General features: G+C 47.0%; 1 protein-coding gene, 1 long non-coding RNA gene and 1 pseudogene across 3 annotated transcripts; 1 reads left to right on the top strand and 2 right to left on the bottom strand.

Moving 5' to 3' along the window:
• Window positions 1-13,427: 13,427 nt before the first annotated feature.
• On the bottom strand, window positions 13,428-20,293 carry CYP1A2 (cytochrome P450 family 1 subfamily A member 2). Of its 2 annotated transcripts, none has more exons than XM_008522215.2 (7): window positions 19,828-20,293; window positions 17,906-18,745; window positions 17,225-17,345; window positions 16,686-16,775; window positions 16,294-16,417; window positions 15,067-15,153; window positions 13,428-14,092 (listed from the first exon to the last, which is right to left on the bottom strand). In XM_008522215.2, the coding sequence occupies exons 2-7, from the start codon at window positions 18,734-18,736 to the stop codon at window positions 13,795-13,797; spliced, it is 1,551 nt and encodes a 516-aa protein (XP_008520437.2). In that variant the 5' UTR covers window positions 18,737-18,745; window positions 19,828-20,293; the 3' UTR covers window positions 13,428-13,794. The 2 variants fall into 2 exon arrangements, with proteins under 2 accessions (XP_008520437.2, XP_070477300.1); XM_070621199.1 differs by having other exon boundaries at window positions 17,225-17,309; window positions 19,828-19,943.
• Window positions 20,053-25,266, top strand: LOC139083576 (uncharacterized). The gene is made up of 3 exons (XR_011540416.1): window positions 20,053-20,331; window positions 24,194-24,319; window positions 24,727-25,266. It is a non-coding gene; the product is annotated as an uncharacterized lncRNA (long non-coding RNA).
• LOC103552316 (actin-related protein 2/3 complex subunit 1A pseudogene) lies at window positions 22,845-24,149 on the bottom strand (annotated as a pseudogene).
• Window positions 25,267-26,501: the final 1,235 nt, after the last annotated feature.

Consider the following 26,501-nt stretch of genomic DNA (forward strand, 5'->3'; position numbering starts at 1 on the left):
AGCTGGTGGGCTATGCTTCCTGGAGTCTCTGTCATCATCCCCTGGGTGGGCAGCCCATGGTGCTGGTTTTCCAGTGTCCTGGGCTGGCACACTCCTCCAGGGAAACAGACCTTGCAGAGCAGGGAGACGGGAAGGGGGTGCTGGTATGTGGGAGAGCAGGCCCTTGTGGACTGTGGGAAAGGTGTGAGGTCTGCCAGTCTCCGTCAGAGTGGGGCCTGGGGCCTCTCTGGGTGAGGAGATGGGGCTGCGGAAGTAGCTTAGGGAGAAGGCAGCCCCTTGTCAGACTCATCAAGTGCACCTGAGGGTGCAGGGCAGCGAGGGCCATGACCTCCTTGGGCTCCCAGTTGGGGGTGCAGGGCAGTGGCCAGTGGGTTCAGCCAGACCCCAGGATGGCAAAAAGGAGATCCTGCCCAGTCCCACCTACTGCCTGCCTGCCCAGCTGTGCGGGAGCCGGCAGCCCCGGGGTGGGGGCGGGGGCAGCTGGGAGGGGGCCTGGCTAGGCAGCATGAAGCCTGGGTTTTTAGCCTTGCCCATACACCATCTTCCTAGGTGCCTGTCTAGAGCTCAGTTTCCCCATCTGTGCCCTGAGGTTCACTTATTCATTGCACATTTATCTAGTGTTGAATTGAGGGCAGGGTCTTTACCACCCCACACCCATGGCTTTGAGTCTTTCCTCTGCCATTTACTTGTTGGGCAATTTATGTGATGTCTCTGGCCTCAGTTTCCTCATCTGTAAAAAGGGGTAGTGTGCGCCCCATAGGACTGTTGTGAGGATTAAATTATTATTATTATACAATGAGGAAGATGGGAACTGGTTGCTCTCCTCAGGGAGCACTCAGTATAGACATACCGAGGACGCTGCACACTTGAGCTAGCAGATACACCAGGACACACGGACTCGCATTCGCTGAGGTTTATACACAAAAGAAGCAGCATTTTAAGAGAAACACATTTCAAAGGCTGGAGCAAAGAAGAGGAGGGTCTGGCTCTAGGCCTGAGGTGACCATGGTAAGTTGGCGCTCAGCTGTCTGCGGGCTGTGGGCAGTGCTCATGGCATGTGTGTCCCCACTCGCACATGCATGCAGCCTCTGAGTGTTTCCCTTACTCAGTCCTTGAGATGGCTGGGGGAAGGAGGCAGAGCCAAAGGAGTAACCAACTTCTTCTCCCCTTCATCTCCACTCCTGCAAAAGGCCCCCAAATGCACAGCCGGAATAACACCTACTTCGTGGACTCAGAGGATTTAAGTGGCAATTCTGACTCATCCAATTTCCTGGGGAAGCTGTCTCTTCTCTCTGAGCCTCTGTCACTCCATCTCTAAAATGGGGTTATTTCACGGGTGAGGCTATGCCTTCCATGAGAGGGGTGGTAATTTGTCCATGGGCTCACAGTAAGCCCTTTCCTGCCTCAGGACCTTTGCAGATTTTGGTCCCTCTGCCCAGAGCTCTTTTTTCTCTGCTCTTGCTATTTACTTCTACCTCCTCTGAGAAGCCTGCCTTGATCAACTCTTCTAAAGTCCTTGTCCCTGTTTGTCTCTTTGTAGCATCCACGTTTCTTCTTCATAGCGCTCGTTGCAGTTTGTAATTGGGTATTTATTTGTATATCTACTTTTTTAGTGTCTGTCTCTTCACTAGACCATAAGCTCCATGGGAGCAGGAGATAACCAGGCTAATCTTATTCCCTGCTTATCTCCACCAGCCAGCATGGCACCTAGTACGCAGTAGATGTTCAATCAATGTAACATAAATTCCTTTTTTGAAATAGGAAATCTATACACATGGTACAAAATCCAAAGTTACAAAAGGGTGAAATCTCTCTCAAACCCATGTCCTCTAGACATCTATTACCTTCTCTGGAGAAGAAACTCACTTTTTCTTATACATTCTTGTAGAATATTCTCTGCATATGTTAGTATACTATGGTAAAAAAACTAGATATGGAGAATCTTTCATATCATGCATATTATTTTATATGACTCTATCATAATTTATTTAGCCATTTCCAGATTGTTGGAATTAATAGAATGCTGCAACAAAAATCTTTGAATATATTATTGTCATTTGTATAAGCCTAACTGAAGGATAAATCTCTAGAAGTAGAATTGCTGGGTCGAAGGGTATGTACTTTTAAATTTTTGACAAATATTGCTAAGTTCATTTTTAGAGATTTACTTTTTAACTAAAATTCACTTTCACCAATAATAAATATGAGTGCCTGTTTTTTAACACCCTCACCAACATAGTGTGTTATCAGACATTTCATCTTTGCCAATGTGATTGGTGAAAAATTGCATATCATTTTAAGTTATATTTCTCTTATTATAAGTGAGGTCAAGCATCTCTTTTTTTTAAAAAAAAAGATTTTATTTTCCCTTTTTCTCCCAAAGCCCCCCGGTACATAGTTGTATATTTTTAGTTGTGAGTCCTTCTAGCTGCGGCATGTGGGACGCCGCCTCAGCATGACCTGATGAGGGTGCCACGTCCACACCCAGGATCCGAACTGGCGAAACCCTGGGCCTTGGAAGCAGAGTGCGCGAACCTAACCACTCAGCCACGGGGCCAGCCCCCTAAGCGTCTCTATGTTTTAAAATTCATTTGTATTTTCCTCTTCTGTTAACAGTTCATGTTCTTTGTCCATTTTTAATTGGATTGGGTTTTTTTGTTGGAACTCCTTGCATACTGAGGAAATTAACCTTTTCTCTGTGGGTCATGCAGGGTTCCAGCAGGAAACAGATGACATGCTCCAATCAGTTTAATTTAAGGAAGGTTTAATACAGGAATGTTTACAAGAGTGTAGGCAGGGAGTAGGGGGAGTTCAGTAGGGGGAGTTCAGTAGGGGGAGTAGTTCAGTAGGGGGAGTTCAGTAGGGGGAGTTCAGTAGGGGGAGTAGTTCAGTAGGGGGAGTAGTTCAGTAGGGGGAGTTCAGTAGGGGGAGTAGTTCAGTAGGGGGAGTAGTTCAGTAGGGGGAGTAGTTCAGTAGGGGGAGTTCAGTAGGGGGAGTAGTTCAGTAGGGGGAGTAGTTCAGTAGGGGGAGTAGTTCAGTAGGGGGAGTTCAGTAGGGGGAGTAGTTCAGTAGTGGGAGTTCAGTAGGGGGAGTAGTTCAGTAGGGGGAGTAGTTCAGTAGGGGGAGGAGTTCAGTAGGAGGAGTAGTTCAGTAGGGGGAGTAGTTCAGTAGGGGGAGTAGTTCAGTAGGGGGAGTTCAGTAGGGGGAGTTCAGTAGGGGGAGTAGTTCAGTAGGGGGAGTAGTTCAGTAGGGGGAGTAGTTCAGTAGGGGGAGTTGAGGGTAGTTCGGTTGCCTCAAGGATGCTGCTGGAAGGAGCGGTTACTAGAGCCCCAGGGGGAGAGCTTGCTGGGGAGGGATGCCTGAGGGGACACGTCTCCCATCTCCCTTAGAGCTTCCATATCATGACCCAGCTAGAAACCAGAGGGCAAGGGAGCCTGCAGACGAGGCCCCTACAGGTCAGCTTTGCGTGGCAGAGAACAGGGTGAGAAGGGTAGAGAGGGGATCTGGAGGGGCGAAATGGGAGACATCCAGCACACATTCATCATATGTCTTTTGACTTTGTTTACTATTCTTTTAAATGCAGAAATGATTTCTTTTTATGTAGTAGAATCAATCTTTTCTTTTATAGCTTTTGGACTTGTGCCAAATTTAGAAAGGGTTTTTCCACTCTCAGATTATTTTAAAAAGATCAATTCCATGTCTTCTTCTGGCCTTTTGTGGTTTTATTACCAACATTATATATATTTTCAAAAACCATTTATTTATTTTTGGTGAGGAAGATGGTCCCTGAGCTAACATCTGTGCCCGTCTTCCTCTGTTTTGTATGAGGGTTGCCACCATAGCATGGCTTGATCAGTGTGTGGGTCCGCGCCCGGGATGTGAACCTGTGAACCCTGGGCTGCCAAAGCAGAGAATGTGAACTTAACCACTACGCCACCAGGCTGGCCCCTAAATTTTTGATCCATCTGAAATAATTTTGGTGTTAGGAGGGAGGGAGGTATCCAATTTTTTTCAACATTATTTATTCAATAATATATCTTTTCTCCACTGATTTGAAATGTTTTCTTTTAATAAAAACTTGTATGAATGAATGAGTGAATTTGTAGCATTGCTGGAAACAAAAATTCACTGCTACATCCTCTGCTACACAGAATTAGACCTCATTGTTACCCCTGGACCCTGCCTAGGAGTCACCTCCAACACCATGCTACACCACTAGTGTCCTCTGGAACTCCAAAGTGGAGGTGGTATGGGGTTCACAAGAAGATGCAGTTCCTGGAGTGGCCCAGTCAAGAGTGCCAGTAGGGAGTGGGAGTAGGGGTGGGCATGCGTATCAGATGCTAGTCCTGGGGACGGTGTATAAGGCTGCCGATGTGGGGCCACCCACTCTCTATGGGTGCATGTGCATGGGCAGGTGTGGGCCTGGGGTGGTCAGGTGTATACCTGTGCGTGAGTTCGCCAGGTGTGTATTCAGGTGGATCAGCACGCCAGCCAGGTATGTGCATGCTTGTAGCCAGGCATGTGTTTGCAGGTGTGCCTGCCATCTCTGGTGCCCTCAGGGCTGAGAGAGCTGCTGCTCAGTGCCTGAGAGTCCTTGCCGTGAGAATCAAGAATCGAGGAATCTCAGTCCCCAGGTTAGTGCTTTCTCTGAGGTGGGGGTGGATGTGGGGAGGTGGCTGGTGGGGCAATCAGGCAGGTTTGCAAAGCCATTCCTGTTCTTTCTGTTCACTGGCTGTGGTCACCCCTGAGAACCTGGAGACCTGGACCTGGTGACACCACCTCCCTAGACAGGAAGAGCAGAGACCCTGCCCAGAGCTTTGGGAGGCCATGGTGTGGAAAACTAGTAGCTGGGCAAGATTCAGGCAGACTTCAGCCTCCACCTGGGCATCAGCCAGGCTGTGCTCTGGGCTCCAGCACCCACCCCACACCCAGGCCAGGAGGGCCCAGCTGCAGGGAGGGTCTCATCCAGTCTACTCCCCACATACGCGGCTTCTCGGTGGGAAAACTGAGGCTCAGACTGGGTGTATCTTGTCCAGAGCCTCTGGTCAGCAGCCCACCTGGCGTGAGTCCTCTGGGACGTCCTGCTGGGTGTGGACAGGCATAGTGGAAGAGCCCCCCTCTGGCTGGCTCCCTCCCCTGCCTCAGAGAGCCTCTAGTCTGATGGCGGAGGCACTGGACCCTGAGTGGCGGTGATTGTGCGTGAGAGAGAGAAATTTGGGGGGTGTAGGTGAAGGTGCTGCTACACAAATGAAACCTTGAGGATTGCAAGGACTTTGTGGGGAGAGCAAGAGCATCCTTGGCTCCCCAGCAGTGTGCCCTATGCTCTCTGGAGGGATTTCTGGGGCCCTGACCTCACCCTGATCTGCAGTGTAGGAGTTTTGGCTGAGCCCCGAGCTCAATCCTCCTGTCTCTCCTCTTTCCCGCTCAGTCCCTGGGCCGCTCACCATCCCCGGAATGGCTTCCTGCACTCAGTCACTTACCCAGTTGGTCAACACTCCTGGAGACTGCTCTCCCCAGGCCACACGCTGGCGACACAGAGATGTATGAGAACAAGGCCCTGGACACTTGCAGGAGGACCCACCTCAGCCCCTGGGGAGGGTTCTGGGATGCCTCTGAAAGAGGATATGGGGGAAGCCAGTCCAGGTGGTAGAGTCAGAAGGCACCAAAAGGAGAGGCCTGGAGTGCGCAGAGACCCTCCCCTTGAGCAGCATGGGGGGGTCTCCAGACTGCCCTGGGGCAGGAGTCAGGGGGGCGGTGGCCTGTCCTACTGGGAGGTGTTTCCTTCCGGCAGCTCCTTCTCACGCAATAGGCCGGAAGGGGTTGGGGGCCCATTGTTCCCTGGCATGCCAGCATCCCCAGCCCTCCCCAGCTTCTGGGTAGGGGGAGCAGTGGAAGGAAGTGGGCTGAGCCCAAGCCCTGGCAAGACCCCAGTAAGAAAGCACAGGGTCCTAGGAACGCCGGCTCACACATGTGTGCCTGGTGTGCACACAGCTGCACATGCCACACACATGTCATGCCAGCATTCCTGGTGTGTGATGTGTACGTGTGCATGTGTGTGTGTTGAACACTGACCTAATACCTGGCACTCTATACTCTATCTCGTTAAGCCTCTCACTAACCCGGTCGGGTAAGACTCTCCTCCCCAGCTTCAAGGTGAGAAAATCTAGGCTCACAAAGGTTGCCCAACTGGCCCAGGGCTGCTGGGTGAGCTGGGATTTGGATTTCTCTCTCCAGCCAGCCTCCTGCCTTATCCCCTTTCCCTTTCCCAAGCCCTGCTGGGGATTAGATGCTTATTAATTGTGGGCCCAGGATGCAGTGGGTGAAGAGGTGAAGGGGTGGCCTGGGGAAGCATATTGAGTATCACCACATTATCCTCCTAAAACCAGAGTAATCTGTTGGCACAAAGGGCCCACAGGAAAAGCACAGGTGCCTCAGTAAAGAGCAGAGGCTGCCTCCTTATTAGTGCAAGGCCAGGGCAGGCTCCTCACCCAAAAGTGCCCCCTCCACTGCAGAGCCTACGAGCCCCCCACTGCAGCTGCATATCTTTGAATTACAGCCCCCACTGCAAGGAGATCCTGCATCAGGGTAAAGGGTAATCAGAGTGCAGGGTCTTGGGCAGCTAATTTTGAGGGAGGGGATCACTGAGGGATGAGGAGCTCAGCTAGGTGTGATGACCTCTGGCGGCAGCCCCCTCTCAGGAAGAACAGGAGCCAGTGACAGGGATAAGGTGGAAGGCTGACTCGTGGTTTGACTCTTTGAACCTCATGAACTTTGGACTGGAAAAATCCAGCCTCTGCTTGGTTCCCCCCACCCAGACGGTGCACTCACCACCATTCTTTCAGACAGTCTGCTCCCTCCTCAGATTCCTTTGTCAATTGGACAATCCTTTCTTGAGGAGCAAGTTGCATGAGACTTATCTGGGCAGACCTAGGGGGTCCCCAATGTCTTGGTTCACTTGCACAGGGACCAAGGAGATCCTCTGAGGGGGTCACCCTGAAGGAAAAAGGAGCCAGGGAGGACCAACTGGCTCAGTGTCACAGCCCCCTTCTGAGAAGAGGTGAGCTGGTTTAAAGTAAAAATAGTGGTAGTTCTTTCTCTCATTTGTCAGGAAGCCCAGGCTTTTGGAATCTCCGGAAGGACTGAGGGGGAGGGCAAGATGGCTTCACGCTGCAGTATGGAGAAGGGTGGGCAGGGCAGAAAGTGACAAATGGAGGCCTAGTGTCGCTCTGCTGGCTTTCCTCTGTGCCAGAATCTCTCTTAGGCCTGGTATGCAGGGCCAACCTGCCAAGGTGGCCAGTGTGCTGTGACTATTTGGACCAGAGGTGGACACCGCTCCAGGGGGACCCAACCACTGACTGACCCATGACCTCTGACCTATATGGCCTGGCTCAGTCAAACTTCTCTCTCAAGAACCTGGATCAAGTTACACAAGTAAAGGAAAGATCTGGTTCGTGGTGGATGGTTGAGACAAAAGGAGTTGAGGGTCTGAACTGGACAGGCTGGGAGACAGCAAAGTCTCTTCATTTTCCCCGTGAGGCACAGGTGGGATTCCAAGCCCAGGGCTTTTCCCACCATTTCCTCTTTACCAACACACCCCTCCCCAGAGCACTGCAGCTCTGAGTTTGCCAGGCCCTCACAGGATTTTGCCTACAGCCTTAAGTGAGACTGGAGGAGCATTGTCAGTGGCCCGATCTTCAGGTTTACAGTGCTGGGGAAGACCTCAGGGGTGGCTGAAGACGGGGATTTGAGGCCCCGAGAGGGGGAGGGACTTGCCCAAGGTCACCCAAACCTGGAACCTGAGGTCAGGCCTCCTAACCCTCCAGCCAAGTGCTCTTTCCAACTCTCCACACGGTTCAGTAATCATGTTGCATTTCCAAACTGCCCTGTTCTATCCAGACAGTCCCAGCTAAGAGGGTGAGGCACAGGCCGGGCAAGAGACTCTGCACGCACGTCAGAGTCATGTAGGCGATGCAGCCCTGAGTCCCTCCCTCACCGATTCCCAACTCATGCTTTCTGAGACTTGGGTTCCTTATCTCTAAAGGGGGTATAACGGTGCCCACCTCCTACAGCTGTGAGAACAGGCTGGGATGGTGTGTATCCAGGGCCTGCCCAGGAAGGAGCAGGAGAGAACTGTTTCGGTCTGCCTCCAGCCTGCTTGGGGGTCAGGAATGGCGAGTGGGGGGTGAGGGGCAAAGTCTCGATGTCCAATTCCTCTTACTTTGGCTCTGCCAGAGGGAAGCCACAGGCCAGCCTGAGTGAGTTAAAGATTGGCCAGGTGTGCGTGAGAAGCTCAGGCCAACTCCTGACCACTGGGAGCTAGACGGGGCAGTGACCGTTGGGTGGCCACTGGGCCTGAAACTCCCCAGGAGGCTGGGTCTTGCTGAATATTGGATTGACAAAGTATGGCAATATCTGTTTGTTGCTTGTTAGGGGTCTTTATATGTGCTGCTGGGTGCATCAGTGGAGTCTTCCACTAGTTAGGGGCTCTGAAGGATAGGAGCATGTCCCCCTCAGACTGGCGCTCCCAGAGCAAGGCCATGTCTCTTTCCTTAGACAAGGCCCTGTTTCCTGAGATTCCCAGCGCTGGGCTGCAGTTCCCTCCTCAGACTGGGACGTTCAGAGCAGGCTCATTTCTCCCCTAAGAATGGAGCCCCCAGGTAGGCTGCCTCCAACGGACAGGTGAATTGAGTTTTCTCTCAGATGGAGGTTCCTTGAGGAGTTTGCTTTTGGTTTGAGGACAGGCATGGATACAGACAGACGAAGCTGGGTGAGGTGCTTCCTCCTTTCAGGATTTTAGCACAGACTCCAGCGGATTTTCCTTGTTAAATTTATTATTTTCTTCAAAGCCACAGAAAGGAGTCTGTTTTCTTCAGATAAATAACCAGAAGTGGAATTGCTGGGTCATATGATAGTTCTATTTTTAATTTTTTGAGGAACCTCCATATTGTTTTCCATAGTGGTTGCACCAATTTCTATTCCCACCAGCAATGCACGTGTTCCCTTTTCTCCACATCCTCTCCAACACTTGTTATCTCTTGTCTTTTTGATGACAGCCGTTCTAACAGGTGTGAGGTGATAGCTCATTGTGGTTTTGCTTTGCATTTCCCTGACAATTACTGGTGTTGAGCATCTTTTCATGTGTCCATTGGCCATCTGGATGTCTTCTTTGGGAAAATGTCTATTCAGATCTTCTGCCCATTTTTAAATCAAATTGTTTGTTTTTTGCTGTTGAGTTGTATGAGTTCTTTATAGATTTTGGATATTAGCCCCTTATCAGATATATCATTTGCAAATATTTTCTCCCATTTGGTAGGTTGCCTTTTCATTTTACTGATCGTTCTGTTTGCTGTGCAGAAGCTTTTTAGTTTGATGTAATCCCGCTTGTTTATTTTTGCTTTTGTTGCCTGTGCTTTTGATTCAAATCCAAAAACTCATTGCCAAGACCAGTGTCAAGGAGACTTCCCTCTATGTTTTATTCCAGGAGTTTTACAGTTTCAGGTCTTAGATTCAAGTCTTTAATCCATTTTGAGTTAATTTTTGTGTATAGTGTAAGATAGCGGTCCAGTTTCATTCTTTTGCACATAGCTATCCAGTTTTCCCAACACCATTTATTGAAGAGACTGTTCTTTCCCCATTGAGTATTCTCGCCTCCTTTGTCATAATTAACTTACCATATATGCATGGGTTTATTTCTGGGCTGTCTATTCTGTTCCATTGATCTATGTGTCTGTTTTTATGTCAGTACCATGCTGTTTTGAGTACTATAGCTTTGTCGTATAGTTTGAAATCATGCCTCCAGCTTTTTTCTTCTTTCTCAAGATTGCTTTGGCTATTTGGGGTCTTTTGTGATTCCATACAAATTTTAGGATTATTTGATCTATTTCTGTTAAAAATACTGCTGGAATTTTGATAGGGATTGCATTGAATCTTTAGATTGCTTTGAGTAACATGGACATTTTAACAGTATTAATTCTTCCAACCCATGAGCATGGAATACCTTTCCATTTATTCATGTCTTCTTCAGTTTCTTTCATCACTGTCTTACAGTTTTTAGTGTACAGATCTTTCACCTCCTTGGTTAAATTATTCCTAGGTATTTTATTCTTTTTGAAGCAATTGTAAATAGGGTTGTTTTCTTAATTTCTCTTTCTGCTAGGTCATTATTAGTTTATAGAAATGCAACAGATTTTTGTGTATTGATTTTGTATCCTGCAACTTTATTGAATTCATTTATTAGTTCTAACAGTTTTTTGGTGGAGTCTTTGGGTTTTTCTCTATATAATATCATGTTATCTGTACATAGTGAGAGTTTTACTTCTTGCTTTCCAATTTTCTCTGTTGCTCTGCTTAATTGCTCTGGCTAAGATTTCCAATAGTTTGTTGAATAAAAGTGACGAGAGTGGGCATCCTTGTGTTGTTCCTGATCTTAGAGGAAAAGCTTTCAGCTTTTCACCGTTAAGTATAAAGTTAGCTGTGGGCTTGTCATACATGGCCTTTATTATGTCGAGGTACATCCCCTCTATACCCACTTTGTTGAGAGTTTTTTTTATCATAAATGGATGTTGAATTTTGTCAAATGCTTTTTCTGTATCATTGAGATGATCATACGGTTTTTATCCCTTCATTTTGTTAATGTGATTTATCATGTTGATTGATTTGTGGATGTTGAAACATCCTTGGATCCCTGGAATAAATTTTACTTGATCATGGTGTATGATCCTTTTAGTGTACTGTTTAATTTGGTTTAATAATTTTTTTTGAGGATTTTTGCATCTATGTTCATCAGGGATATTGGCCTGTAATTTTTTTCTTGTGGTGACCTTGTCTGGTTTTGGTATCAGGATAATGCTGACCTCATAAAATGAGTTTGGTAGTGTTCCTTCCTTATCCATGTTTTGGAAGAGTTGAGAAGGATTGTTATCAATTCTTCTTTAAATGTTTGGTAGAATTCACCAGTGAAGCTGTCTATTTCTGGACTTTTGTTTGTTGGTAGGTTTTTGATTACTGATTCAATCTCTTTGTAATCTACTAGTAATCAGTTGTTCTTCATGACTCATTCTTAGAAGGTTGTATATTTCTAGGACTTTATCCATTTCTTCTAGATTGTCCAATTTGTTGGCATATAATTGTTCATAGTCTCCTATGATTCTTTGTATTTCTGTGGTATCAGTTGTAATGTCTCCTCTTTCATTTCTGATTTTATTTGAATTCTCTTTTTTTGTTGGTGAGTTTATCTAAAGGTTTGTCAATTTCGTTTTTCTCTTCAGAGAACCAGCTCTTAGTTTTATTGATCTTTTCTATTTTCTTTTTAATCTCTATTTCATTTATTTCCACTCTAATCTTTCTTATTTCCTTCCTTTTACTAACTTTGGGCTTCATTGGTTTTTATTTTTCTAGTTCCTTGAGGTATAAAGTTAGGTTGTTTATTTGAGATTTTTCTTGTTTCTTGAGACAAACATTTATTGCTATGAACTTCCCTTGTAGAACTGCTTTTGCTGCATCCCATAAGTTTTGGTATGTTGTATTTCCATTTTCATTTGTGTCAAAGTATTTTTTGATTTCTCTTTTGATTTCTTCTTTGACTCATTGATTGTTCAGTAGCATGTTGTTTAATCTCCATATATTTGTGAATTTTGCAGTTTTCTTCTTGTAATTGATTTCTAGTTTCATACCGTTGTGGCTGGAAAAGATATTTGATATAATTTCAATCTTCTTATATTTATTAAGACTTATTTTGTGGCCTGACGTGATCTATCCTGGAGAATGTTCTGTGTGCCCCTGAAAAGAATTTGTATTCTGTTGCTTTTGGATGGAATTTTTGGTATCCATATATTAAGTCCTTCTGGTTTAATGTGTCATTTAAGACCAATGTTTCCTTATTAATTGCCTGTCTAGATGATCCATCCATTGATGAAAGTGGGGTATTAAAGTTCCCTACTATTACTGTATTGCTGTCTATTTCTCTCTTTAGGTCTGTTAAAATTTGCTTTTATATTTAGGTGCTTCTATGTCGGGTGCATAAATATTTACAAATGTTATGTCTTCTTGTTGAATTGACACCATTATCATTATGTAATTACCTTCTTTGTCTCTTATTACAGTTTTTGGCTTAAAGTCTATTTTAAGCATAAGTTATAATACAATATTTTAAACCTAATATAAGTATATCAACCCCTGCTTTCTTTTGGTTTCCTTTTGCATGGAATATCTTTTTACATTCCTTCACTTTCAGTCTGTGTGTGTCCTTATATCTGAAGTGAGTCTCTTGTAGGAAGCTTATAGGTGAGTCTTTTTTTTTTTTTTAAATCCATTCAGCCACTCTATGCCTTGATTGGAGAATTTAGTCCATTTACATTTAAGGTAATTATTGATAGGTATGCATTTATTGCCATTATGTTAATTGTTTTGTGGCTGTTTTGTAGTTCTTCTGTTCCTTTTTTCTTATCTTGCTCTCTTCCTTTGTGATTTGATGGTTTTTCTGTAGTGGTGCTGTATTGCTGTCTATTTCTCTCTTTAGGTCTGTTAAAATTTGCTTTATATATTTAGGTGCTTCTATGTCGGGTGCATAAATATTTACAAATGTTATGTCTTCTTGTTGAATTGACACCATTATCATTGGTAATTAGATGCCTTAGATTCCTTTCCCTTTCTCTTTCTCTTTTCTGCATCTATGATAGGCTTTTTTGGTGGTTATTATTAGGCTTACATAGGACAACTTATATTTATAACTTTCTGGGGTTTTTTTTAATAGCTATTCTAGTAGGTGTGAAACGGTATCTTATTGTGGTTTTGATTTGCAGTTCCCTAATAACTAATGATGGTGAGCACCTTTTCATGTACTTGTTCTCCACTTGCACATCCTTTTTAGAGAACTGTCTATTCAAGTCTTTTGCCCATTTTTGAAATGAGTTGTTGGTTTTTTGTTGTTGAGTTTTAGGAGTTCCTTATATATTCTAGATATTAATCTCTCATCAGATATATGAATTGCAAATATTTTCTCCCATTCTGTGGCTTATCTTTTTACTCTTTGATAGTGCCCTTTCATGAGATCTGAGCCTTTTGCAGGTAACTCAAGCACTTCTGGGGAGCTTATCCTCCTCTAGCTGTGGACAAACAAATCATGGCCTTGTGAGAAGTCAGATATCCGACCTTTTGAGGATGGGGCATGAGGGATCCCCATTCTCCCATCTGGGGTTGGTCCACAGGGCTGGGTCCCTTCCTCTTTGTTCCCTTCAAGTGTTCAAAGACTTGGATTATACAGGAAAGGAGAGAAGAGAGCAGTGAAAGATGTACTAATTGATGAATGAGGAAACGGACCTGGGCTTATTCTCAAGACTCAAGAAACCAGGGCTTACTGATACATGCTACAAAATGGATGAAGCTTGAAAACATTATGCTAAGTGAAAAAGTCAGTCACAAAAGACCACTTATTGTATAATTGCGTTTATATGAAATATCCAGATTAAGCAAATCTATAGATACAGAAAATAGATTAGTAGTTGCCTAGGGCTGGTTGGGCAGGGGAGGTGCATTAGGGGAGGTGGGGAGTGACTGCTATTGGGTATGGGGTTTCTTTTACGGGAGATGAGAAGGTTCTAAAATTGATTGTGGTGTGGTAACAGAACAATTCTGTGAATATACTAAAAGCATTGGATTGTACACTTTAAGGAGGTAAATTATAGGGTATGTGAATTATATCTCAATAAAGCTGTTATTTAAGAAAGAAAGAAACAAGGGCTGAGGCCCCATAGGTGCCCCCACCCTTCCCTCTGCCTCAGCATGCTGGTGCCTTCTTCACTTGATGGAAAACCGTAGCCGTGCCTGGACATGTTCACAGCTGGCATGCTTCATGGTCAGCCCGTAGATGGGGGTTAGGTCCAATTTTACGCCTGGTGGCACACTGAACTCCAGCCGTTGCAGCAAGATGGCCAGGAAGAGGAAGACCTCCCACTTGGCCAGGACTTCTCCTATGCACCGGCGCTTGCCCATGCCAAAGAGCATCACCTTCTCACTCAAGGTCTTGTTGATGGTGGTGCCATCAGCACTGAGGAATCGCTCTGGCCGGAACTCAAACGGGTTCTCCCACAACTCCCTGCAAGGAACAGAGGAGATGGGATCTCTGGGAGGAAAGGCCTGGGGAGAACTTCTGAACAGACTTTTATTGATAGCACAAGTGTTAGAATAGATGGAGAGCAATGAAAGGAGAGTGGGGAAAGGGACCAAACTGTACTTTGATGCTTATTTCTTTTACATAGCTCTCTCTAAAATGATCAGCCTTGAAAATAGTGCTTTTTAATATTTATTTGTTATTTTAAAGAAATAATGCTTTAACTAAAAGAAACTAAAAGAAGGAAAACATATTTGTCTTTATCCTACTCAATATACAAGGGAAATCAACAGTATATACCAACTTATGCCATTGTTTCATATTAATTATTGATGGCATCCCTTTTCACACTCAGAAGTGCCCCAGTTTGGGTGATAAATTATATGATCCCCCTACCTATAGACTAAAGTGGGATTTCCAAAGAGAGGTCCCTCAGCCATTCACATCAGAATCACTGCAGGTACTCCCACCTTACCTACCAAAGTGGAATCTTGGAGGATGGGGCGCCATAATCTATTACCAATTGCCTGATCGATTCTTTTTTTTTTTTTTTAAGATTTTATTTATTTTTTTATTTATTTTCCTTTTTCTCCCCAAAGCCCCCCAGTACATAGTTGTATATTCTTCGTTGTGGGTCCTTCTAGTTGTGGCATGTGGGACGCTGCCTCAGCGTGGTTCAATGAGCAGTGCCATGTCTGCGCCCAGGATTCGAACCAACGAAACACTGGGCGACCTGCAGCAGAGCGCACGAACTTAACCACTCGGCCACGGGGCCAGCCCCTGATCGATTCTTATATGCACTAAAGTTTGAGAAACATGGATCTAAATTTTGTCACCTAGAGCAGGCTATATAACTATTGAGGCACCATTCCTTTATTATATAACCACTTCCTAGGGGGACAAACAGCCTTCCTGACTGCTGAACTTCACACATTTTTCAGTGGAGGATGTGTACTCACTCGTCATGGTTGACATGCCACTGGTTTATGAAGACACAGCGTTCCTTGGGGATGTAGAAGCCGTTCAGTGTCGTGTCCCTTACTGTGCTGAGGAAGGAAGAGGGCTGTCAGGCTCAGGGGCTGGAAAACTGGGGCATGTCTCCAGGAGATTCCTGCTCCTACCTCCACCCCACCCCAAGAGCCTGCCCACCATGGTCTCCATACCCTATACCGGGAGGGACTGTCAGGAGCAGAGAAGAGGTGAAATTATCCTTCCCCCTCTGTGGCTTCTGTTCTTCAACTTCAACAAGTGTTTATTAAACTTCTGTTTGTGCCCAGCTGTGCACTTGGCCATGCTCTGGAGCCAAGAAGCAGGCGATCTGGGCCAGTCCTGGGAAGTTCCCAGCCTGGCTGAGGAGTTAGGCCTCTTACTCTGGGAATAACTAGACCAGTATATGGGCAGAAGTAAGTGTTCACTAAGTCTGTTGACATTGTTAAAATCCAGGACAGGGGCCGGCCTGATGGCGCAGCGGTTGGGTTCACACATTCTGCTTTGGAGGCTAGGGGGTTCGCCAGTTCAGATCCCGGGTGCGGACATGGCACCGCTTGGCAAAAAGCCATGCTGTGGTAGGTGTCCCACGTGTAAGGTGGAGGAAGATGGGCATGGATGTTAGCTCAGGGCCAGGCTTCCTCAGCAAAAGAGGAGGATTGGCAGTAGTTAGCTCAGGGCTAATCTTCCTCAAAAAAAGAAAAAAAAAATCCCAGGGCATAATCAAGGACAAATTTCTGTAAGTCCTATAAGATATCAAAGAATAAGCTGTGCCAGCTGGAGGAGTCAAGAAAGTCTTCTAGGGGAGGGGAAATTTGTGTCGGGATTGACCTTGGGCAAGGATAGGATTCTGGTAGCCAGAGAAAAGAGTAGCAGGCATTCCAAGCAGAAGGTCCAGCGTAAGCAAACCTGGAGGATTCTGGATCATGCTTGTGCGGGACAGTGAGACCAGCCTGGCTGGATGGGGTTCTTGTAGGGAAGAAATGAGAGCTGAGGTCAGGAGTGTGATTTTCTCCTGAGAGTCGGGCAGCTTGATCATGTTTGGACTGGATAGGGGCAGACCAGAGGTCTGTGAGGAACCTGGTGTCATGGCCAGGAAGAAGATGCTGAGGTCTAAGGCAGGGCCAGGGCTGAGAAGCTGAGAGGAGAAGATATGGTGAGGACTTCAGAGGTGGGAGGGCACAATAGGCAGGCCTCACCTGTGGGGGATGGTGAAGGGGACGAAGGAGGAGTGTCGGAAGGTCTCCAGGATGAAGGCCTCCATATAGGGCAGCTGGGGTCTGTCGGAGAGTCGGGGCTGCCGCGCCCTGCCAACCACTGTGTCTGCAGGCCACAGAGGACAGACAGGGCTTAGAGGCTGCCCTGACTGACTGCTCCATGGCATCTGTGTCCCCTTTCCCCTATGTGGTACTACGTTTGTTTACATGTCTGAGGCCCACTAACCCCCTACCCAGCATCTTCTAGGCAAGAGTGGGCACAATTGTATGCCCAGGGCTTACACTTAGTAGGCACATAACACTATATATAGATTGAACAAATGACCTGGGGCCCCAAGGTTTCTCTCCACCAGAAGTTGCAGGACACAGCATACCCAGCTCCTCCTGGATCTTCCTCTGTATCTTAGGATTTGTCACAAGGTACGTAAGGCTCCAGGTGATAGCTGTTGTGACTGTGTCAAATCCTGGGCAGCATGGGGTAAGGCAAAGAAAGAAGAAGAAAGGAATAAGAAACCAGCATTTACCTAGCACCCACCATAATGTACCAAGTGTTGTCTTTCTCTGCCTCATCCCCACCAGCCCCCATAAATTTTCTTAGGGGAGAGGCCAGGTCTCCTCAACACAAACTTGAGTTACTGGTTTTGTAATTAGCTGCTGGAATTACAGGGCCCTAGACTTACAGGCCAGAGAACACTCTATCGTTCAGATGGAGAAACTGAGGCTCAGAGTAGGAGAGGGAATTGGTTGAGTTTCCACTGGGAGCTGGTGGCATAGTCTGGGCTCAAACCCTGAACCTGTGACCTGCACCATGTGGCCATGTGGTTGGTGAGATATCTGATGGTCTTGGGGCTGGGCAAGTCTGTGGATGAAGGGCAGTCACTCGTGGATGGAGGCACAGCGGTCTGGCTCCTACCGGCACCGAAAATGTCATTGATAATGTTGATAATCTTCTCCTGGGGGATGAGAACACCGCTGGCTCTGGAGCTCTTCTCTCTGTGCTTGAACAGGGCGCCTGTGATGTCCTGGATGCTGTTCTGAGGAGGCACAATCTTAGGAGCACCCCAACACTTCCAGGGCCAAAGGCTGGACCTTGCCCCATCCCATCTGGCACTCCCGCCTGGCCTCCAGGCTCACAACAGGAGCTGGTAGCAGTGCTGGGTAGAGCTTAAGGTGTCATTTGATGCCCCATTGACCCTTCCTCCCAATAACCCCAGGGATCCAATTCCAAAGGAGGAGGTTGGTTCATGTATAGGGAAGCAAAGTGACATCTGAACTGGGGATTCAGGTTCCTGCAGAACAAAAGTCTTCTCACTCACACTAACGGCCCCCACATTGCAGGTGTCTGCCAGAGACCCATTCCTGGCCTTATCTCTCTGGGGCTTTGAGTGGCCCTGAGGGAAAGGCCATAGTTATGAGGAAACTGAGGCCAGAGAAGGAAAGAGATTGGCTCCAGGTCACACAGCTGGCCCAAGGTGTCCCAGGTCTTCTTAGGCCTTGGCAGCACAGCAGCTGTGTGGGTACCTGGGAGATGGGTAAGCGGGGCCACACCCAGGCTCTGCACGGTGCCCCCTCACCACCTACACCCTGGGCTCACCTTGTCAAAGTCCCGATAGTGCTCCTGGATTATTTTCTGCAGGAACCGCAGGAACCTCTGGTTGAAGGACTTGAACCTCTGCAGGGGAAGGTTGGGCAGGTATCGGAGAATGGGGAAGAAGTCTACGGGGTTCCCGGAGGAGGCAGTCTGCACGAACTCATGGCTGCTTCTCAAAAGGCTGATCATTTCCTCGCTGCTGTGGGGGAAGTGCTGCCCGAAGCACATGGCACCAATGACATTGGCCACGGATGCTACCACTTGGCTGGAGGGGTCGAAGCGCCCAGCCACTGACATCAGCTTCTGCAACCTGCTGAGGAGGGCCTCGGCCTCCTTGCTCACATGCTCCTCCAAGTAGCATGAGGACATGGAAGCTGGGTCTGAGGCGATGGAGAAGGTGTTGAGGGCGTTCTGGGCCAGGCGCCGGCGGGCAGCCCACACTGGTCCAGAGTCTGGGTTGAAGGTCATGCTCTGGCCGTTAGTGATCAGAGTGAAGCTGTAGAGGTCAGGCCGGCCCTTGAAATCATCGCCCTGCCGCACCAGGGCCTGCCGGATGGTGTCCAGGCCGCTGAGTACCAGCACAGGTGTGCTGCCAATGCGGATCTGCATCACGTCCCCATAACGCTGGCTCAGCCTCGACAGAGCCAGATGTGGGTTCTTCCCTAGGGTCAGCACATGCCCCAAGAAGGGCCAGCCCCAGGGCCCTGGTGGACTCTTCAGGCCTTTGGGGATCTGGGGCTGCCAAGCTCTGACCACCCAGAATACCAGACAGAAGATAGTGGAGGCCAGGAGAAGCTCTGTGGCCGAGAAGGGACTGAGCTGGGACAACATCATCTGTATCAGCTACAGGGGAAGAAGAAGGAGGAGCAAAGCTGAGAGTAGAGATAGAGCCATTCATTCATTCATTTACTCAGTCAGTAAACCCTGGTACTGTTCTGTGCTTGGCTCCCAGCTGGACGCCAGAAAGCATAAGATACATCCACCATGGGTCCTACTTCCAGGAGCTCACCCTTAGCTCAGCACAGAACCTGAGGGCTGGAAAGAAGCCTCAAGATTCCCAACTTGAGCATCTAAATTCAGCCCCGGCCTCCCCTCTGCCCATCACCTCAGTTTCCAATTCTGAGGCTGGAGTAGAGCCAAGTGACCGCTTCAAAACAGGGAAGCACCCCAGCCAGCCCCCAGCACAAGGTGTATGCTGGGCATTGTGCTGAAGGGTCCCTGACAGTGCTGGCTTCCCGCTGATACCTCCTCATACCCGGGGAACAGGAAGCCGATCCCTCCCAGCAATGCTGAGGGGCCAAAGTCCCAGGGCTGATGCAAATGGCTCATGATGCCCCCTCCCCCAGGGCATTCTTTTTCAAGACCAAGGAGGGCGCCTCCCCTGAGGATGAGTACCCCTCACCTCACAGTCTTGGAGGCTGAGGTTCAGCTGTAGCCAGGGCCTCATGCCAGGTGGGGACCCATCCCCATCTCTCCGCTCCAGTCAGACTAAGGATCTTTGGAGATGGCCCAGTCCAAGTTGCTCATTTAAAAATTGAGAAACTGGGGCTGGCCCTGTGGCCGAGTGGTTAAGTTTGCGCACTCCGCAGCAGGCGGCCCAGTGTTTCGTTAGTTCGAATCCTGGGCGTGGACATGGCACTGCTCATCAGACCACGCTGAGGCAGTGTCCCACATGCCACAACTAGAAGAACCCACAACGAAGAATACACAACTATGTACCGGGGGGCTTTGGGGAGAAAAAGGAAAAAATAAAAAAAAAATCTTTAAAAAAAAAATTGAGAAACTGAGGACTGGAGCAAGGCAACAAGGACTAGAACTCAGGCCTCCTACATCTGACCCAGGGTCCCCCATCCTCCATCGCTACTGGCCCCCAGAATACATGGTGGGAGATCCCAGGGACTGGGAAATGGGCCCAGGAAAGGTACCTGTGGAGGCAAGTGCCTGAGATCAGCAGGATTGTGGGGACCGGTACAGAGCTTCTGGCTCCAGGTGAGGGGGCCTTTTATGAACACCACCCCCTATCAGATTGGGCTGGCCGTGCTGGTCACCTGATATCAAAGTCACTGGTAAAGATGAAAGGATCAGTCTTTGGCCTTGGGCCATGATCCCTCTGCTCCACCTACTACCCACAGCCCAGGGGCAGCTCTTTGGGGATAGGTGCTGTGTCTCTGGGGGAGGAATGCTCAGCTCCTTTCAGGGTCCAGGGTCGGGGTGAAGGGGAGTGGAGAGGGTGCGGGGCTTATTTCTCTCAAGGGCAGGGTAGGCTGCTGGGAGCGAAAGGCCTTTGGGCTGGTCCAGCCTTTTTTCCTGCTGTGCCCGGGAGGAGGGACCCTGCATGGGCATCAAGTCCATGCTGATCAGGGGAGGAGGCTCCCGCTCCTCTGCGGAAGAATGTTCGGCAGTGCCTCTCTGACAACTTGTGAAAGCAGGTAAGGAAAGGTCGTGGTCCCAGCCACCTGGCACTTCAGCCCAAGTCTTTAATCTGAAAACAAGAGACGATGAGAATTCTGCATTCCAAAGACAAGTCCCCTTTCACCTACTCCCTCGTCGTGAGAGATGGTAAAGGTGAGCGAAGAAAATCCATGTGCGAGCTGTTCCTCGAGGCAACTGGCTTGGACACTTCAAAATGGTCAATGTCATAAAAAAAAAATGACAAAGGTCTTTTTCAGAGCAAAGAGACTAAAGACATAACAATCAAATGCAATATGTGAACCTTGATTGGATCTTGGATTTAAAAAAAATTTTTTTTAAGCTACAAAAGACATTTTTGGGACAATTGAAGACACATGGCCAAGGATTAGAGATTGGATGCTATTATGGAATTAATGCTAATTTTCTTAGGTGTGAACGTAGTATAATGGTCTTGTGGGAGAATATTTCAGGGAACATTCTTAGGAGAGCAATGCTGTAGGGTTTAGGGGTGAAAGGTCATGAGTTCTGTAACTTTTAAATAGTTCAGTTTAAAAATGTACATCTAACTATGTATCTATATAGAGAGGAGAGAGGGAGAGTAGATAAGACAGATGTCAGCAATCTGAACCTACATGATGGTATGTGGGCGTTCACTGTGTGAAAGAGAGCTTTAAGGTAAAGGGCTGATTCTTGGTGAGGAGTCCCACAGTGGTTCTCTCCTCCCCCTGGGGAAGGAAGGAGGACCCCCCCCCCCCCCCCGCCCTCCCAATGTCACAAAGCCAAGTGAAGGGATTCCCAGGAGACCAAAACTTTGGGAGTGGGATACCTGCAAGGAAGGGAGAATGGTATCTCTCTCCCCAGCCGGGAGTCCAGGTGGGGCAGAGCGTGGTGAGGGAGATTGTGGCATGTGGTGTTTTTTTTTTAATTTTTATTGAGTTAATGATAGGTTACAATCTTGTGAAATTTCAGTGGTACATTATTGTTTGTCAGTTGTGTTATAGGTGCACCCCTTTACCCTTTGTGCCTACCCCCCACCCCACCTTTCCCCCAGTAGCCACTAATCTGTTCTCTTTATCTGGCATGTGTGTTATTATCACACACTGCACAGTGCTCAATTCTTGTGGGCCCAGTGTTGTTTTAAGAGCTTTATACGTATTAACAAAAAACATTCTCAGTCATCCTATGAGACAGAAATTAATACTATTCTCATATTACAATAGGGTAATAAAGGTGGAAAGAAGTTGTGTAATTTATTCTAGGTCACATAGCAGTATGTTAGAGCTGGGACTCGAAACTTTAGAAGATTGTGCTCTGGACCACTATGCAGTGCACCTGCTTGACATGCGTCCTCGGGTCTGGGGAAAATCCAAGGACACAGAGACTGAGTGGAGCAGCCTGTGATGGCAGAGGCAGCAGAGGGCAGCCTGCAGGGCCAGAGTTGGTTACCTTACAGAACGTGAGTCTCCTAAGGCAGGCGGACATGCTGAAGGGAATGGACTTAAGCTGCATGCATGGCACCTCACTGCAGAGGGGAGGGGACACCAGCAGTGACAGACTACAGGGCATATCCTGTGGGATTGAGCTGGGGGTGGGCAAAAGTTCATCTAGAGAGTCCGTCAACTACGTTAGGAACTGTGTGACGTGGGGGACACTGTTGGGACTCAAAGGCACTCAATGAAAAGCTGGCAGTAGAACATCTACTCCACACCAGGGTGTCCATAGCTGAGAAAATAAACAGCTCCAGTCGAATTAAAAGAGATTGGCTCTTCTTCCAGTGCCCTGCTTTCCCTGCCCTGTGGGAGCATCAGGAGGGGGGAGGGGAAGAAAGAAGAGCAGAAAAAGAGCACGCCTCTCCCCTTCCCACAGGGTCACATCTGAGAGGAAGATGGGGACCCACTTTAAATTGGGTGTGAGAAGCCAATTTTGATTTAGACTAGACTGGGCTTTTTAATTTCTGAAAATGAGAAAGCTGTGGGGTCAACCTGTGAAAATGTCAAGGGACAACGACTGGGAACCCGACACTGACAGAACCTGTTTGAAAACCACGGATGAGAGGAAAGAAAAGCTGTTTTCTAACCGTACCTCCACAGGGTTCAGCTCTCTCGATAAAAAGTATCAGGGTTCGAGGTTAGGCTGAATTTTATAGAAAATGGACAACCTCTTTTTTCCTTTCTTTCTTATACCCTCTCTTTCTTTAATTAACTAAAGTCACGCTTTATTCAGATGTCCTTAGTTTGTACCTAATGTCCTTTTTTTCCCAGCATTTTAACTTAATTTTTAGTAGATAATTTACATACCTCCCCACCCTTTTACTTAGTGTGACAATTTTCCATAATAAACTACTTAAAGAGAAGCTTTGGTCAAGAATGGAATGAAAGGCAAAAACAAAAAACAAAAAAAACCCCAAGTCACTGCTGCTTTTAAAAAACTAACACTTTCACCAATTATATTCAAACAAAAACACACGATATTTGCACGATGTGTCTTCAGTATTTCCTTGCGGGTGGCTCACGCTGCCATCATGCAAATGGCGGGCGGGGCTGCCGTCACTTCGGTGTGTCAGTTTGCCACACGATCAGGGAGGCTCACTCAGCTTCACATTATCCGAAGGCCCTGGATAGAAGACTCTAAGGTCTTGAAATTCCAAATTATCATGGCTCCATCGATGCCAGTCATGCAAAATTTGCGACAATCTTGCTTGTCCACCTCATTAATAGACACTTGAGTGATGCTGTTCTGGTGCAGCGTCTCCAAGGCTGTGTTGCGGTCCTCAGTTGTGGCCCTCTGGTCCACGTTGCAGAAGTGTTCCATGGCAGACACGTGGTGCTGGATGCTCTGTTTTGGAATGTCTAGCTTGGAGACGAAGGTCAAGCAACCATGGTCATAGTAGTTAAAGAGCATTGGGCAGGAGTCATGGCCAGCAGCTGCAACGCTATTCTCCGAAACAAATGATACACTCAGGAGGGGCAGGAACTCTGTCTTTAGAGTTGAGATCTGTACGCTTTTTGAGGCATCAGCAACAGATGCGGTGCTATCGTGGCTGACCCAGGCCAGGCGGCTCCCACTGGCGGAAAACCTGACCCCGTGCACACAGCCACCAGTGCCACTGCCACCAAACTCTGACATCAGCTGACCAAAAGGCATCTTGCTGCCCCAGGGGGTACGGCTGGCTTTTCATATACTTTTTTAATGTAGGCAGAAAACACTCTGCATTTGAAATCATAGGATCCTGCTGCCAGCAAGACATTGTTGGGATGCCAATCCAAGCTGAGGACCGTGGAATGAACTGGCTTTTTAATGTGCTTGCTTACCCACCAGTCATTTTCAGACTCGAAGTAACAAATAGAAATGAGCCGTGCTCCACTTCCTACAGCAAATTTGTTCTCTAGAGGGGACCACTTGACAAAAGTGGCTGCAACATCAATTCGCAGGATCACCAGTGTTGGCTTCCAAACACCATCTTTCTGACTCCAGACATAGGCATTGCGGTCTGCCCCGCAAGTGACAATGTGGTCGCTCTTGGGAGCCCAGTTGATGCCTGTGATGTGTCTGTTGCTCCTTGAGTTCATGAGCTTTCACCCACTGACTCCCGTTCTTCTTATAGATGTGGACTTCGTGATTAGTGGGGCTAAGGGCAGTCTGGGTATGATCCCTGTTCCAGGTGTGACAGGTGATCGGTTCTAGTAAAAATTGATTCAGGGACATTATTCTTAGTGTTTTCAAAGGACAGAAAGCTGGGGTCGGGGCAGTCTGGATGGGCTCGGAGTGGAGAATTCGCCGGCTCTGGTTAGTCTACACAAACAGGCTCCGGTGGGCACGGGCAGAGGACCAAGGCCCAGAGGGAGCAGCTGACCTACCTAATGTCCTTTTCTGTTCCAGGATCCCACCAAGGAGGACACCACATTATACCGAGTCATCATGTCTCTCTGGGTTTCCCTTGGCAGTGACATTTCTCAGACTATCTTTGTTTTGATGACCTCAGCAGTTTTCAGGAGTACTGGTCAGGTATTTTGTAGTCTGTCCCATGATTGGAATTTGTCTGATGTTTCTCTCATGGCAAAGCTGGGGTTATGGGCTATTGGTAGTAAGATCACAGAAGGAAGCATCATTTTCATCACATCATATCAAGGGTGCGTATTACCAAGCCAACTTAGGACAGTTGATGTTGGTCGTGCTTAGCTAGCTGAAGTGGTGTTTATCAGGTTTCTCTGCAGTAAAATTACTCCTCTCCCCCTTACCATATTGTGCTCTTGGAAGGAAGTCACTATGCCCAGCCCACACCTAAGGAGCGGGGAGTTCTCCTCCCCTTCCTTGAGGATGGAGTATCTACATAAATTATTTGGACTTCTACATGATAGACTATTTATCTTTTTTAAAAAAATATTTTCTTAAAGCTTTTTATTAAATTACAGGACACATAGAGAGAAGTACAGATACTATGTACAGCTCGATGAATTTTTACAGACTTCACAAAGCCATGTAACCAGCCCTCAGATCAAGAGACAGAATGTTACCAGCATCCTAGAACCTCCTTGTGCTCCTTCCCCGTAAGTAAGCATGATCCCAACTTCTAATGTCTAATAAAAGCTAATGTATTAGTTTTTATTCTTTATGTAATTGAAATCATGCCATGCATATTTTTTTTTGCCTGGAATTTTTTTTAATTAGAAGATTTTATTTTTTATAGCAGTTTTAGGTTTATAAAAAAATTGAACGGAAAGTACAGAGCTCCTATATTTCTCCTTGCATCATGGTTTGTCCTATTATTAACATCTCTTATTAGCATATTACATCTTACAATAGGTGAATGAATATTAATGCACTATTATTAATTAAAGTCTCTGTTTACATTAGGGTATACTCTTTGTGTTGTATAGTTCTATGAATTTTTTTCACCTTTTTATCTTGGTAAAACATAAAATATAAAATAAAATTTACCATTTTTAAGTGTATGATTCAGTGGGTGGTTTGTACTCTTTTGTGTCTGGCTTCTGTCACTTACTCTTTTTTTATGAGACTCATCAACAATGTTGGGTGTAGTTGGAGTTCATTCTCATTGCTGTGTGGTGGTTTGTTATAATACGAATACACAACAACTTATGTATCCATTCAACTGCTGGTTGACATTTGAGTTGCCTTCTGTATTGGGCTATGATGAGCCCTGCTGTTGTGAGCCTTCTTGCAGCTGTTTTTGTATGCATCTCTGCTACGTATAGACCCGGGAGTGGAAATGCTAGGTCACAGGCTAGGCATTTGATCAGCACTATTAGATTCTCCCAAATAATATTCCAAGGTAGTTGAACCAATTTTACTCCCACCACCTGTGTATGAGGCTTCCAGTTGCTTCTCATACTCACCACCACTAGATTATTTCCAATCTTTTTCGTTTCAGTCATTCTGGATCATGTTTGACTACCTCTCTTTTTATAATCCCTCAGTGTTCCCCATAGATTTCAGGATAAAGACCAAACTCCTTTGCTTGGCACCCAAAGGCTTCAGCAGCAGCCCTCGCTCACCTCCCCAGCCCTGTTTGTCACCATGTTTCCCTTGCCCCCTACCTCCACTGTTGATCCACTCCGTATGTTGATCCCTTTACTTGAAACCCATGTCCCATCCTCTGTTCTCTGGCCAGCTCCTCCTCATCATCTAATACCCTGCTCAGCTATCGCCACACTGGCTGGGTCTGAGCCCCTCCTCCAAGTTCCCACAGGCCCTATACTGCCCTCCTCAGTAGCACCCATCATGATTTCTCCCCTTTGGACTGTGAGCTCCTTGAAGGTCAAGGTAGCCTCTGCTTTTCTTCGTATCTCTAGTCTCTAGCACAGGCACTGGCATGCAACATATGTTCAGAAACAGATTTGTTGAGTGAATTAATGTTCACAAGTAAGAGTGCTAACCTGCCCAAGAGCTTCATGAAGATTCTGCTTCGGACTTCCTGCCTTGGTTTCATGGAAATTGCAAGTGATAATCCTTACCGTTAAAACTTATTGAGAGCCTACTGTACCCCAGGCTCTGGGCTGCAGCTTAATATCAGCCATCTCTGTTTCAGCTTCATAGCAACTATCGCTGTACTAATAGTAGGTACTATTATTAGTCTCATTTACAGTTGATGAAATGGAGGCCGAGAGATGTTAAGTAATTTCCCAGAGCCAGAATGTGGGGAAAAAGCAGCTCAGTGAGCATGGGG

This window comes from Equus przewalskii, chromosome 1, assembly GCF_037783145.1.
Source record: "Equus przewalskii isolate Varuska chromosome 1, EquPr2, whole genome shotgun sequence".
In the NCBI taxonomy this organism is placed as follows: Eukaryota; Metazoa; Chordata; class Mammalia; order Perissodactyla; family Equidae; genus Equus; species Equus przewalskii.

Excerpts from the sequence above, each read along its gene's own strand:
- CYP1A2 (XM_008522215.2), bottom strand. The coding sequence starts at position 18,736 with ATGATGTTGTCCCAGCTCAGTCCCTTCTCGGCCACAGAGCTTCTCCTG. Across the intron at positions 17,346-17,905 it reads ACTATCGGGACTTTGACAAG|AACAGCATCCAGGACATCAC; the intron begins GTGAGCCCAGGG and ends GTGCCTCCTCAG. Across the intron at positions 16,776-17,224 it reads CAATGACATTTTCGGTGCCG|GATTTGACACAGTCACAACA; the intron begins GTAGGAGCCAGA and ends CATGCTGCCCAG.